At 44.9% G+C, this 13,491-nt stretch overlaps 1 protein-coding gene across 1 annotated transcript; it reads left to right on the top strand.

Moving 5' to 3' along the window:
* Positions 1 to 82: 82 nt before the first annotated feature.
* On the top strand, positions 83 to 9,033 carry tent5d (terminal nucleotidyltransferase 5D). The gene is made up of 3 exons (XM_032554992.1): positions 83 to 1,081; positions 3,158 to 3,473; positions 4,282 to 9,033. Exons 2-3 carry the CDS (start codon positions 3,168 to 3,170, stop codon positions 7,627 to 7,629), a joined length of 3,654 nt encoding a protein of 1,217 aa, XP_032410883.1. The 5' UTR covers positions 83 to 1,081; positions 3,158 to 3,167; the 3' UTR covers positions 7,630 to 9,033.
* Positions 9,034 to 13,491: the final 4,458 nt, after the last annotated feature.

Below are 13,491 nucleotides of genomic sequence, written 5' to 3'. Positions count from 1 at the left end.
GAGTGATGGCCCGAAGCAGGTTCTTTTTTTGTTTGTTTGTTTTTGTTTTTTTTTAGCAAAAATCGGACAGTTGAATATAAATGCAGAATATGTATTAAGAATCATACACTTACTGTATAATAATGTCTAAACACATTCATAAAGTTAAACTGTAAAATGATGTTTTAAAATGCACTTAGTGGATTCTTCTTCTTAAATCACCACAGGAACATGTTCACATACAGATATATGCGCCATGCTTGTTTGATAAATTGCTACAGATGATAGATATGATGGGCCGAGAGCGGCGGCCATATTGGAAAGTAAGTTGGGTCTGCACTAACTGAAGACTTTCCTAGTAAAACTCTTGACAATTTTTATTTTCTGTATTTCAGATTGAGAATTCAGAAAACGAAGCTTTCGAGAGTAAGGAAAACACACCACAATGACTGTCTTATGTGTGGCTGTCACGGGGATTTTCACGGGTGGCCATTATGTCCCGCGGCTCTTCCATGGCGGCGCCACTGTTCACTATGATAGCCTATTGACTCCTAAACTCAATTTAAGCAGCACACCTGCTCATATTAAAGTATATTCTCCTCTTAACTAACTGGTTATTATTTAATAAACGCAGGCTTCACACACAGATTAGTCATACACATTCATACTTACACAAAGTAGCTCTTATACGGTAACGCCCTCTTTCCCCATCGTTATCGTTGCGAGCACCTCCACCCCACCCATAGTCATAACTGAGTGACGGCAAGTCGCCATGGAAACTGCGTTACGCTCCAGGCGGCCGAGGGAGAGAAAACAAGAGCGCGAGGAGTCGTTCCACTCCTCATTTCAGCACCACGCGCCTCCGGGACAGCGCCCGAATGAACTCGCGCGTAGATTCGAGCGTCGCGTGCCTTACAAGGGACGGAGCCGAGTCAGCACCAAGTCCGACCGGAGTGGAGTGAGACGTTAAAAAACACACACACACACACGCGCGCGCGCGCAAACACGAACTTCTCCGAACCTGTAGCTCGGTGGACGCTGAAGGTTTTAACTCCACCCGCGAGCCAGGAGCCAGTCGCTCCCTCCAACAACACAGCAACAGGTAAGAACCCCCCTTACCGCCACTCGGCTATAGGTGAAGTTTTTAATCTGCTAACCCGGACCCTGCGCCGATTTGTTTAATTGCCTCCCCGGCGCGTCTCAGGTGTAAATAAGTGGATGATGAAATGATTAGCGGGAGGGCAAAGCAAAACCCAACGCTTCATCTTGATAAACTCTCTAAATCCAAAGCAGCCCAAACTTTAATGCCCGCAGCAGCCGGTTAGATAATGAGAAACTACAAGCTCTGCTTATTCTTAGACACTGATATTCTGCTCACGTGTTTTTGTGTTCAAATCTCAAACTTTATGCTGTCAAAACTAGCAAGTTATTTTTTTTTTGTATTTAAAGGACCAAGAACAACAAGAGTAACAGCATAGCTGTATCTAGATTTGTTGACCTGTGGGCTTCTTTCAAAAAGCAAGCCGAATACACGTTTTGTAGATGATGTGTTTACGTCTGTTTCGCATGCAGCTCGGTGCAGGGAGCCTGAGCTTTTTGTTGTGTTTCCAGTGGCCATAGATTATGTGCGTGCTGAGCCGATACGCCTGGATGAGTCACTCAGCCTGCAAGTTTGCTGAAGAGTGCGAATATGGGAGGATTGGGGAGAGAGAGGATGGAGAGGGGAAGAGACACAGGGATACAGGGGCCAGCAGGAATATGGAGAAGACCGCCTTGTCTTGTCCTCTCAAGACATTGCTTTATTGTGCATGTGGTCAGAGGCAGCACATGGGAGCCCTGTTTATTGATTCAGGATGGGTGACTGTTTCGCCAATTGATCTCACTGAAGTTGGATGCAATTGTCTCATCTTGCCTTTAGCAGATCGGATAACTTCTTTAATGTTGTTGTTTTTTGTAGGGCTGCCCCTTTGCTGCTTTAGTCCCCAAACTGTAGTGCTGCTCCGGTGTTTGTTGATGCATGCAGCGTGGATTAAATTATACCCAAACACTCCCCATAATAGATTGTTTGCGGTTGTACCAAACTGTAGCCCTCTGGTGTCAGTCAAGATGATACCAGAAAGCATCCCATTACTGCTCATTAGTATCCTGGTCTTTAGCCCACTGGTATTGACAAATCATAGCAATCAGCAGCACTCAGCTGTAGCCCAGAGTGACAGCTATTGATTAAAGCAAACAAAAGATCATAATGGGCTAGTATGAACCACAGTTGCTCATTCAGACATGAGCGCTCGCTCCGCAGAAACACTTCGACAGGCTCAGACAATTGCGCGCTTAATCATGTTACACATACCGCCTGGGCAGACTTTGGTTGGATGCAAAGGAAAAGCTGTGTGCAGATTAAATGGGGGATGTAGGAGCTCTAGGACAACTTCATGCAGAAACGAGGCGCATAAAAGGCCGAACTAAAAATGAATAAGCTGCTGTGAAATTGTTCTGGTGAGTTTTGTAACTTTCAGGGAGGCGTTTTAGTAAAGTTTGCCCACCCTCGCAGGAGCGCCGTGCGAGTAGCGTGTGCACATCATGTGCTGCACACACAAAAACAGATGTGTGTCTTTAATTAGTGACGTTGGTGTGATTAATGCAGTCTGCTGGTGATGACTCATTCCGATTAACCCTTGCTCCCCTGGTGGAAAACAAAACAAAAAATAAAGGTTTAAGTTTAGAACACTTCCATTAAAACAAACTGTGCCTTTAATTTTCTGTTTGATAAATTCTAATCAGGTAACAACAAAATTAAAAATAAAATAAAATTACTGAGAAAAAAAAAAGGCATAAGTTGTAGCTGGTAAACACTGTAATGTGTTTCTGGCTTCAAAAACCACCCCTTAATTTGTTGTTGTTGGGCAATGGATGGATATTTATCCAAAGCACATTTCTGTGCTTTGCTCCATGTGTCAGTTTAGCAGCACAGCAGTTGCATTAGCATTGTAGGAAAGCTGTCAGCCAAGCTGTGACTTGCAGACAGCAGACTGGCAGGGAGCATGCATCCGAGCGCTACAGAGTGCTAAGTGTGTGCTTGTGTGACAAAATGCGACTGCATGCGAGTTAAACATGTAGCACCTCCTGATGAGGAGTTGTAATAAAGTCTCATTACCACCCTGGCGCTCTCCCCCCGCAGGGCAAGAAGCATGTCTGAGAAGAAACCCAGCCAGCGGTTTCACAGCCTGAACTCAGAGCAGGTGGAGGTGCTGCATCAGGTGCTTTCAGAAGTGGTGCCCATTCACGGCCGCGGGAACTTCCCCACGCTGGAGCTGCGACCGCGTGATATCATCATAGCGGTGCGGGCCAGGCTGCAGAAGCAGGGAATAACGGTCAGAGATGTCCGACTGAACGGCTCCACGGCCAGCCATGTCCTGGTTCGGGACAACGGGACGAGCTACAAAGATCTGGACATCATCTTTGGAGTGGAACTGCCGAGCCAAGAGGAGTTCCAGGTGTGAATTCTTGTGTTTGTTTTTTTTTATTACACAATTTGAGAAAAACCAGGCATTAGGATCAGGTCTTCTATTTTTATTCCAGCATTAGATGTCCTATACTATGACAGTAAAGTTAATGCTAGCCTCCGATAACAGCTGAGGAACATTTACTTTGATTTTGTAAGGCCTGCCTTGTGGGTGGCTGCACCTCTTTACACTTAGCAAAGCACTTGAGGTTGAAATATTGAGTGAGGTTAATAATTTGGTGACATGCTTTCTTTTACATTCAGAATCTTTCCATCATTTAGCTGCACTTATAAGCAAACCAAGAGGTTTCACATTTATGCCTTACAGCTACATTGCTCAAGATGTTTTTGTTCTCCATTGTTAAAAATAAATTATCATAGTCTGTGAGATTTCAATCAAAAACACTGCGAAACCTGTGCCACAGCAGTATGGGGCAATAACAATCACCATTAACAAAATTAAAAACAAAATACAAAAAGTATTCAGAGAACAACTGAAGATGCAGTAGGCCAAACACTCAAATAATTGTGGCTCCTCTTTTAATTAACAATATTAAGCATATGCTTCTAGTCATTTCCTTTTTTATGTTACATTTGAAATCTAAAGTTAGGGGTCAACAAGTGCAAAGAAGGCTGGAATTTCAGCTTTTGGAAAAAAGGGTGCAAACACAGTTGTCTCCATTTTAGAAAATATTTCTGTTTGACCGAAGACTGCTCTAGTTAAATAAGACAAGCCAAACTACACTCTGGTCACTATCAATGGTTGAAACTGTCATGTTGTTGACCTCTTCTTCCCCCAGGTCATCAAAGAGTCAGTGCTGGGCTGCTTGCTGGACTGCCTGCCCGTCGGGGTCAACAGGGAGCGGATCAGCAGCGCCACAATGAAGGAGGCCTATGTTCAGAAAATGGTCAAAGTTTTCAACGAACACGACCGCTGGAGTCTTATCTCGCTGTCGAACAACAGTGGCAAAAACCTCGAGCTCAAATTCGTGAGTGCCCTTCGGCGGCAGTTTGAGTTCAGCGTTGACTCCTTCCAGATCATTCTGGACCGACTCCTAGAGTCCTACATGCACCAGGACGTCATGCACAAGTTAAATGCTGTTAAGCTGAAGGACCAGTCAGCAGAAAGTGAGAGTAACTCCTTTTCACCTGAGCCCAATCAATCATCTGACCCAGTAGGTTTCTCTGCTCCAGATGCAGAGAAACCCACTGTCCACTTATCCGATGAACGAGGGGGAAAGCTAAGTGGGACAGAGCTGAGGGAGGAAGTGCATGAAAACGAGTCTCAGACCGAATTCTCTCAACAAGATGAGCATTCAGAAGAAACGAAAAGCTCCAAAGAAGACAAAGTGAAAGCAAATGCAGAGATGGACTTGTCTGAGCACAAAGGCAACCTGAATGATGAAGAAAAGACACCTCTGAATGCCGGATTAGAAAAGAAACAAGCTTCTGAAGAATCCGAGCCACCGGCTCAAACAGAAGCTAAATGCAACGCTGAGCTTGTAGATCAGTCTCAGCCATCAACGACAGTAGACAAGCTAGAGGAAATTAAGTCCTGTGATGGCCATCAACCAACAGGTTCAAATCTCAAGGAAGCCAGTGTCCAAAAAGAACTGGCTGACTATACAAAACTGCCTGACAAAAAGAGAGAAATCACAGGGCAGATGGTATGTTCTGATACGCCTAATGCTTCTAAAATAACTCCGGCAGAGTGTCTAAACCTTGCAGAGGAGCCTGACAGCACCGAGCAATCTGATAAAACAGACTTATCTGAGCATTTCATAGCGGATCAGAGAAGCAATGAGGCAGATAACACTCAGCACGTGTCTGCCTTGGACACATGCATATCTTCATGTGCAAAGATAGAGGCGCGGTTAGAAGATGAAAGCAAAGTGGAAACAGAGAACAGGGAGCAGATTGAAGCAGAAAGGGAAAGTGATAGAAAAACGTGTGAAATCACACAGGAGTTTTCAGCATCAGAGGAGAAACATTTAGAAGACACACAGAGTATTGATTGTTCCTGCTCCACCTCTTCCACTCTTCCACTCAGCAGCACACGGCCCACTGACACGGACGATACACTAGAGATTCATAGCGCACAATCCACAGGTAACTCAGAGAAAACAGCCAGCCCTTCTGATCCCATCAGCCCTTCAGATACTCAGGATAATTTACCCACACCACCTGGCCTTGTTTCTGACAAAAAGACCTCCTCCTCTCCTTCTTCTAAGGTCTCTGACAGACTGTCTCACATGGTGGTGCTTAAACATTCATCCCCGAAACCCCCGAGGCGGATGTGCAGAAAGGTCACGCCTAGTGCTCACTCCAGCCGAGTGTCTGAAAGTGAGCTTGTTGTTGCAGCCTATACAGATTTAAACCCTTGCCCTGCAGGTGAATCCAACAAAGAGTTTGATGTGAAGCCAGTGATTCCCACTTCAGACCCTTCAACTATCTCAACAAGTATCTCTCTCAAACCAAACTCTGGACCTGAACTTGAGCTTTCAAGTTACTCATCTTCAGACCCTGATCTTACCTCAGCTCCTGATCCAGACCCTGAGACACTTTTCCCATCACCTCCAGACCCCACATCTCCGTTACCTCAAGAAGTATCTTCCTCTAAGATGGACACGACTGATTTGTCTGAATCGAGCCTCAAAGAGACGTTACACACACCCTCAGCGATGGATGAGCAAAATCAGTCCTGCATCAAAGAAAGGGTCTTTGAACCCAAAGAATCAGAGCCTCTTGACTCAGTGGACACACCCAGCACCAACACCCATAACCCTGAGAAAACAGCTGAAGAATCTCCAGCTGGGACAGGGGAACAGTCCAGAGACATAAGCTTGAATCAGCCAAATGTCATTTCACAAGAAACTACTCTAAGTTTACCGTCTTCCCATGCCATCATCCCCCCAGTACTCAGCCTGTCCCCTCCTCACTATACACCCTCACCCCCTTGTCCCAGTCCTCCCCCATGTTTGACTCCTCCATCTCCAATGTTAAGCACCATGAGCCCGACGAGCTTTAGCTCTCCACCCCAAAGTTTCAGTCCAACCTCTTCTTGCCTGAGCTCACCTCCTTACCTCACTCCTCCGATGCTCAGCCTTAGCCCTCCCCCACTCTGCGCAACGCCGCCGTCGCCCTGCCTCAGCCCTCCCCTCCTCTGCTTCACCCCGCCGGAGGAGTCTGGTGAACTTTTACCTCAGGGATCTTCGGATACAGAGTCTTTGATAATAAATGCAGATGAGAATGAGCATGGCGACCTGTCCTCTCCTCAGTCAGGAGTTTTGCCCTTAGAGTTGGAGGAGACAAAGGAAAATAGTTACATCTCCTCTTTGCCTCAGGTTGTCGAGCCTGTCTCTTTTCCAATCACAATTCCAAGTTCCACCTCACCAGTTCTGCCTCACCCTCAGCCTGGGGATTTAGCGGTACCAACCCCTCCAAAAGCCACTAAGGCATCCATCACTGTGACTGACGATAAAGATGTTCCGAAAGCAGCCCCAGAAATAACTGACCTGTGCAGTCCCTCTCAAGCATCGGATTCAGTGCCTGCAGTTGAGGTCTTGGCAGAGAGCATGTATGGGGACTTTGAGGCAGCAATGGACCACTTGCGCTATCGGCTGATTGCAACCAGAAACCCTGAAGAGATCAGAGGTGGCGGTTTGTTGAAATACAGCAACCTGCTGGTCAGAGACTACCGGCCAGCCAGCGAGACTCAGATAAAGACGCTGGAGCGTTACATGTGCTCGCGCTTTTTCATCGACTTCCCCGACGTGCAGGAGCAGCAGAGGAAAATTCTGTCCTACTTGAAGAACCACTTCATCGGCGAGGAGAGGAGTAAGTACCAGTACCTGATGACCCTCCGCCGGGTCATAGACGACAGCACGGTGTGCCTGATGGGACACGAACGGCGTCAGACTCTGAACATGATCACAGTTCTTGCTCTGAAGGTTCTGGGCGAACAGAACATCATACCCAACACAGACCATGTGACGTGCTTCTACCAGCCAGCCCCATACCTTGCCGAGCACACAGCCCCCTATCTGGCAGAGCCTAGCTACTGCAGCTACTACATACCACAAGGGGGATCGACTCTGCTGTACCAACCTTACCCTTTACACCTCCACCCACAGACTGGACTAGTCTGAGACAGTGTGGCATAAAAAAAAACACACAAAAGATTGAGGGGATGGTGCTCACCGCGAGGGAAGAACTGGAGAATGGAAAACTAATCCAGGGATGAACTGTTTGGTCTATAATAGACCTGTGTGGGTGGAATTGAGTGGGTTTCACAGTAAACTTCTTGAGAACTCTATAAGGTTCTAACATGATTATATGTAATTATATCCGGGCTTTGCGGGAAAATAATAATTCTTCCGATATTGTTCAAATTCCAGAAAATGCCGTATGCACTGCATGAGTCATAGGTCTTTGGTCTCCCTGGGAAACCAACTGTGCTGTTGACATTCACACACATCCAAACACACATGTCGGTGTGTGCGTGCACGCCGACATGTGGACACACACACACACACTTACAGGTTCTTAAATTGTTGTTCACTCCTTTCATGTTCTACTGTGTTGTTCTTAATGCGTTTGTTCAGAATGTGGACCTTGCCTGTGGTTGATATTGTGCATGGATACATTAGGACTGTTTTTTCACTGCCAAATACTGTGTGACTACTATGCTTCTCAGACAGTTTTATGTAACTTTGTCAGTCCTATACAGAAGGGATGTGCGTGACGGGGCGACCAGTGTGCACAGTGTTTTCATGAGAGGATGAAACATTGTAACGCACTCAATGTTAGACGATGCATGAGTAGCTTAATAGATCACATTTAAAGTCAATTAAAGACATTTAATTTATTAGAAACTGATCTATTTTTGCAAGACTTTCCGAGATTAAAATTACTGGTTAGTTCCAAAAGAGAAATGCCAACAACAATGCCTTCGGTGTAGACTGTACAGCATATCGGTTACAGTATTTCTTGTGCAAATACAATGAATTGCTTTCAGGTAAACTGTGTTACAATGTAGTGCTCGTTTCCTTTTCCCTTGTGGAGTTCTTTCTGTAACCATGTGAGTTATCGTACCCTCTTGTGTTGATTTAAATATCGTTCAAGTTTACTCAGTGGAGGTTGCCATGTTATAACCATCTTTGGGTCATCTTCAAACAAGGCAGGTACGGAAGATCTGCCAAAGCGAAAGAACTTTTTTGCGTATACTTGCATGATTGCTGTCTGATTGCACCATAACCAACACTGATTGAGTTCAGACAGCCCTTTTGAACCTGCGCAACAGCAACTATGGCCAAAGATGGTTTGGTTTGGAAAACAAGTGCCTAAATGTGAGACATCGTCGGCATGTCTTTATCTTACTGCACTGTGGGTGTTCGAGGGGGTGGGACCAGGGCTAGGCTGGGTCTATGTTTAGCTGTTTGACCCCTGTTACTGCTGCCCATTTTGATGTCTTCTTTAATGTAGTCCTTTGTTGTATTTTATTTGTGTATGTTTTGATAAAATAAAGAAAAAAATAAATAAGTAAACCTCAAGGTGTGAGAGAAGCTAACTTCTTCCTATAAAAAAAGTCTAATATTCCTCTTTTTGTTTAGGTTTTTTTTTTGTCTTTTTCCGTGATGTACACTCAATCCCCTCCTGCAGCTCCATTCCCCGAAATGACACACTGCACAACTTACGCATCTTCCCCATGATTACGCTCTGCAATGATCCACTTAGGCGTGACCGTCAAATCACTCCGATGCCCGGGAGAGCAGCCCAAAGCTGCGAGATTCTGTGTGTTTGAGGCCTCTTATCGCAAATTACCTGTCCTTCAGATGTGTTGGGAGCCAGATGACGCACGGGCTACGCAACACGGCGGGCTCAACAGTGTGTAAATGTGAGGGGAATGTGGTTTGGGAGGTGTGATGCAGAAGGGAGAGGCATAGAAAGCTTATGTCTTGTTGCTTCAGATGGGGAGGGTCCGCCTCCAGAGGCAGCATCAGGTGGCCTCTGTCTGCTCCTAGTAATTGAGACGACCCTCAGTGTAATGAGGCAATAATGCTACTTCCTGTCTTTCTTGTTGGCTTTCGATTTTCCTCCATTTTGTCACCAGTCAGAAACCTTCCTCAGGTGAGTGGCCATCTTTCAGCTCTGCCCAGGGACATAGAAGCACAGTCTCTCACTGCAGAATCCAGCATTTCATATGAGTACATCTAGAAAAGGAAATAATATTTTTGACAAACTTACTAGTCGAACGATCTTTGGTACCCTTGCTATAACCCACTATACCAATTGAAAAGCATATTGTCTTCTTCTGTTTAATTTCACAAAGTTCAGACGATTACCTTTACACAATCTCTATAATAATACGCAATTTTCACTCCTGCTCACCCCACAGGTCTTCTCCAGGACTGAGGCAACTCTATCCCTAACTGGAACAAGGTTCAGTTTGGGTCTGGCGTGTTGATTTGACCGGATGTTTTGGGTCACTTTCTGCTAAAGGAGCCTTGGCTTCCTAGTTTCAGCTCGGTAGCACATAGAGTCTACGACATTTTCATTCAAAACTCCACTGTATTTCAAAAAAACCTGTGATGTCATCCTTTCACACCAGGAAACTTGGAAGAGAATGAAACCCAGGGATCCTCCACGAGTGGTTGAGAGGCGCTCGTCCTCCACATGTTCAAACCCACCTGGAGAGCTCAATCTTAGTCTGATCGGACCACAGTCATAAACTCCCCATCTCTGAGTTTGCGCCTGTAAACCAAAAGAGGCATTTGTTCCTGCCACACCTTCCTGCTTTTTATTGTGCCTAATCATGGAGACAAGGTGATCATGAAATGCCTCTCGTGGACTTTGCTCCAACCATGTTTACCACATTTCCAATCATTTTAACGTTCTATTTGTTGCTCTGTTTGTAGAAATTGGCAGGTTTAGGCTGCTTCCTTGTAGCCATTTCCTCACTTCTATAAAAAACACACTTGCCTTACTCAAACAGGTTCTTTTGTCTCAGACTTGGACTTCTGGAAGTCATGGATTTTTAAGAAGTCTGATTAATTGAAAAACCAATACATGCATTGCAAAAATAATTCAGTTACATTTGCTTCAGAAGATATCAATGGATATCTAAAAGATAGATTTTTTACCCTCTTCCATTGACTAACATATACTCACGTTAAGGGTCGAATATTTCAGTATTTTTCAGTGTGAGAAGCGTCACTGTTTTAAAAACAGATTCATTCCAAGGCTTTAGACGCACCTCCAGCGGCCACAAATGTCTGTTTTTGTTTTGTTTGTTTCTTCTTTTGCTTGCACCGATGTTCACATGTTTTCCTTTCCTGCAAGAGAAAGAGAGAGCCAGTGATCCAGTGGGGTCTGCATCATTGTCTCACAGACCTCCAAGGCACTCCTGTCCACTAGAGGTTTCCATAGAGACACAGACATGCAGCACTGTGGGCGCAGAGAGCGTGACAGAAGACAGGGAAGACCCACACATTGAATACGGAGGAGTAAGATACAAAAAAAAAAAAAACCAAGCAGATACTGAGAGGAGGGAGGGGGATATATAGACAGTGGACATAAAGATGGATGGATGGATGAGACATTTAGAGGCGAGGATGAGATGGGAACAGCGCATCACGGTCCATGAGGGGCGGGGTGATAGATAAAGCCAGGGGAGAGCGTGGGAGGTTGTCAGGTCTTCAGTCACAGGGGAGTCACTGAGAGGTGGCTGCAGTGACGGCAGCCGTGATGTCAGAGCCGGAACACACACACACACACACACACTCTCTCTCTATCTCTTTCTCTCACAGACATACACACGCCTGCATGCACATCAATTTCCCTAATGGCCTACCAACCGGTACTCGCTCAACAAACATTTTCTAACCAACAGAGACAACAACAACAAAAAAAGTGCCCGTCCCTCACTTTTACATCCCAATACATCAGATGTGAGCAATGTAAAAGGCGCGTGTGCGCGCGCTCGCTCGCGCTGCACTTCCGCGACGCATCAAAAACCTGAGGCGAACCTCCTCTGCGCGTGCGCCCGCCGGTGTGCGCTCCGGTGTCACGCCGGGTCTTAATTGGGTAAGAGATGAAACACGTTACTCCGTTTGAAGTGTGAGTTCAGATAATTATGTCTGCTGGCCAATTCATCCCTCGCCGCTCCCTTGATTATATAGAAAATTAATTTCTTCATAACCTTCAGCTGCCGAACAAGCTCCGTGCTGGATCCTTGAAACCGGATAGTAAAATTAAAATAATGATCTATATATCTACACACATATATATAAATGGCTTCCTGAGTAATCAGTAATAGAAATTCCATTTAGGATCAGATTTTATTTCCCCCCCGGCGGGGCAGTGAATTTGGAGCATAGTATCCACCATTCATAACTTTGTTTTCATTCACCACAACACTCCCCACCCACACCCTCCACCCTACTCCTCAAACACACACACACAGTGTGCCTCCCACCCACCTGCTTCTTCGCCTGCTATGACTCAGTCCTCTTCCAGCTGAGGATACATGAGGATAAAACCCTTGATGAAAAACAGCCAAGAATATCTTTCCTTTTTTTCCTCTCTCCTTTTTTTTGTACTCACAGAAATGGAACGATTGGCAAGGCGGCGGCTGATGATGCCATACCCAGCCCTCATTAGAAACACTCTCACACACACACACACACACACCCACACACGCATCGCCCTCGCACACTGAAATGGGTGTGCTCCATGTTTTACCCAGTCAATTCAACCCTAAAAAGACAAAAAATAAATAGATGTAAAGTAAAAAATAACATAAAATTGGGAAGGCGATGCGGAGTGTTTCAAAAATAGTCCCTGGTTTCTCCAGATAGCAGCTTGTGTCATCACGACTCTGTGACATGGATGATTTCTTAAAGGCAAACTTGCCAACTATATACATGCAGACGCAGGGCCTCAGATGACAAAGCCTTGAGGAATCAGAGCTGTCAATCAAACTAAATGAAGCAATTTGCACTTTTTTACCCCCCCACCCCCGTCATCATATTTAGAGTGTGCCGCCATCTATGTAACTCTCACCTTACAGCCAATCGGAAGCCGTGTGCACCAATGCAAATCATGTCTGCGCCTCCCGGCAGTTCACTTGTCTCCGTGGTGCCGAATCTATTTTTGGGCTTCTGGGTCACTGAGACCTGACTTTGTTAATTATGCAAACCAAATGCCACATAATGGATCACAATGTTGGCCACGTGGCAGAGAGTCATACTTATGTAACAGGTGATCAATCAGACGAACAAGGAGCGGCGGAGGGTTTTTTCTTTTGTTTGTTTGTTTGTTTTTTACAACAGTGAGCGAAGGAGCTTCCGGTCAAAGGTACCACAGGTCCACACAATACACTGTAAAAAAAAAAAAAAAAAAAGGCGATTTCAGAAGGGCACCTTTAGTCCAAAGGATAAAGGAAAAGGCATTCTAGCACCACCTAGTGGCTATCTGCCTGCATGTCTCCACCTTTCGGTCAAATGACGACCATAAAGTTGGATTTGCTCGACTAACCTTTTGGGAAAACATGTACTTTTAGGAGTATTTTTACTACGCAGTGCTTTTTTACTTTCACTTGAGTGATTTTATTATGAACTATCGCTACTTTTACTCGAGTAAAGTTTCTGGATTCTGTGAGTAACGTCACTGGATTAAGAACAAGCTTGTTTTAAGCATAAAATTTAGCTTCATCAGTTTTATTTTGGAAAGAATTTGATTTGGAAAAATGTTTCTTTTGCCTGCTTTTGTAATCATATAAATTATTTTAATTTCAGTCTTCAAAATACCGTGACTTCAACATAACTTTATATTTTTGGTCCATCTAATGATGTAACTTTTAAATATCAAATGATTTATACTCAGTACTTGAGTAAACTTTTTACCAAATACATTTTTACTCTTGGGCAGTGTTTTTTCTTTTTCTTTTTACTTTTACTTGAGTAAAAACATGTTGAAGTAGTGCTACTCTTACTTGAGTACACTTTTTC

This window comes from Xiphophorus hellerii, chromosome 23 (genome assembly GCF_003331165.1).
Source record: "Xiphophorus hellerii strain 12219 chromosome 23, Xiphophorus_hellerii-4.1, whole genome shotgun sequence".
In the NCBI taxonomy this organism is placed as follows: Eukaryota; Metazoa; Chordata; class Actinopteri; order Cyprinodontiformes; family Poeciliidae; genus Xiphophorus; species Xiphophorus hellerii.
This window is presented reverse-complemented; position numbering and strand designations above follow the sequence as displayed.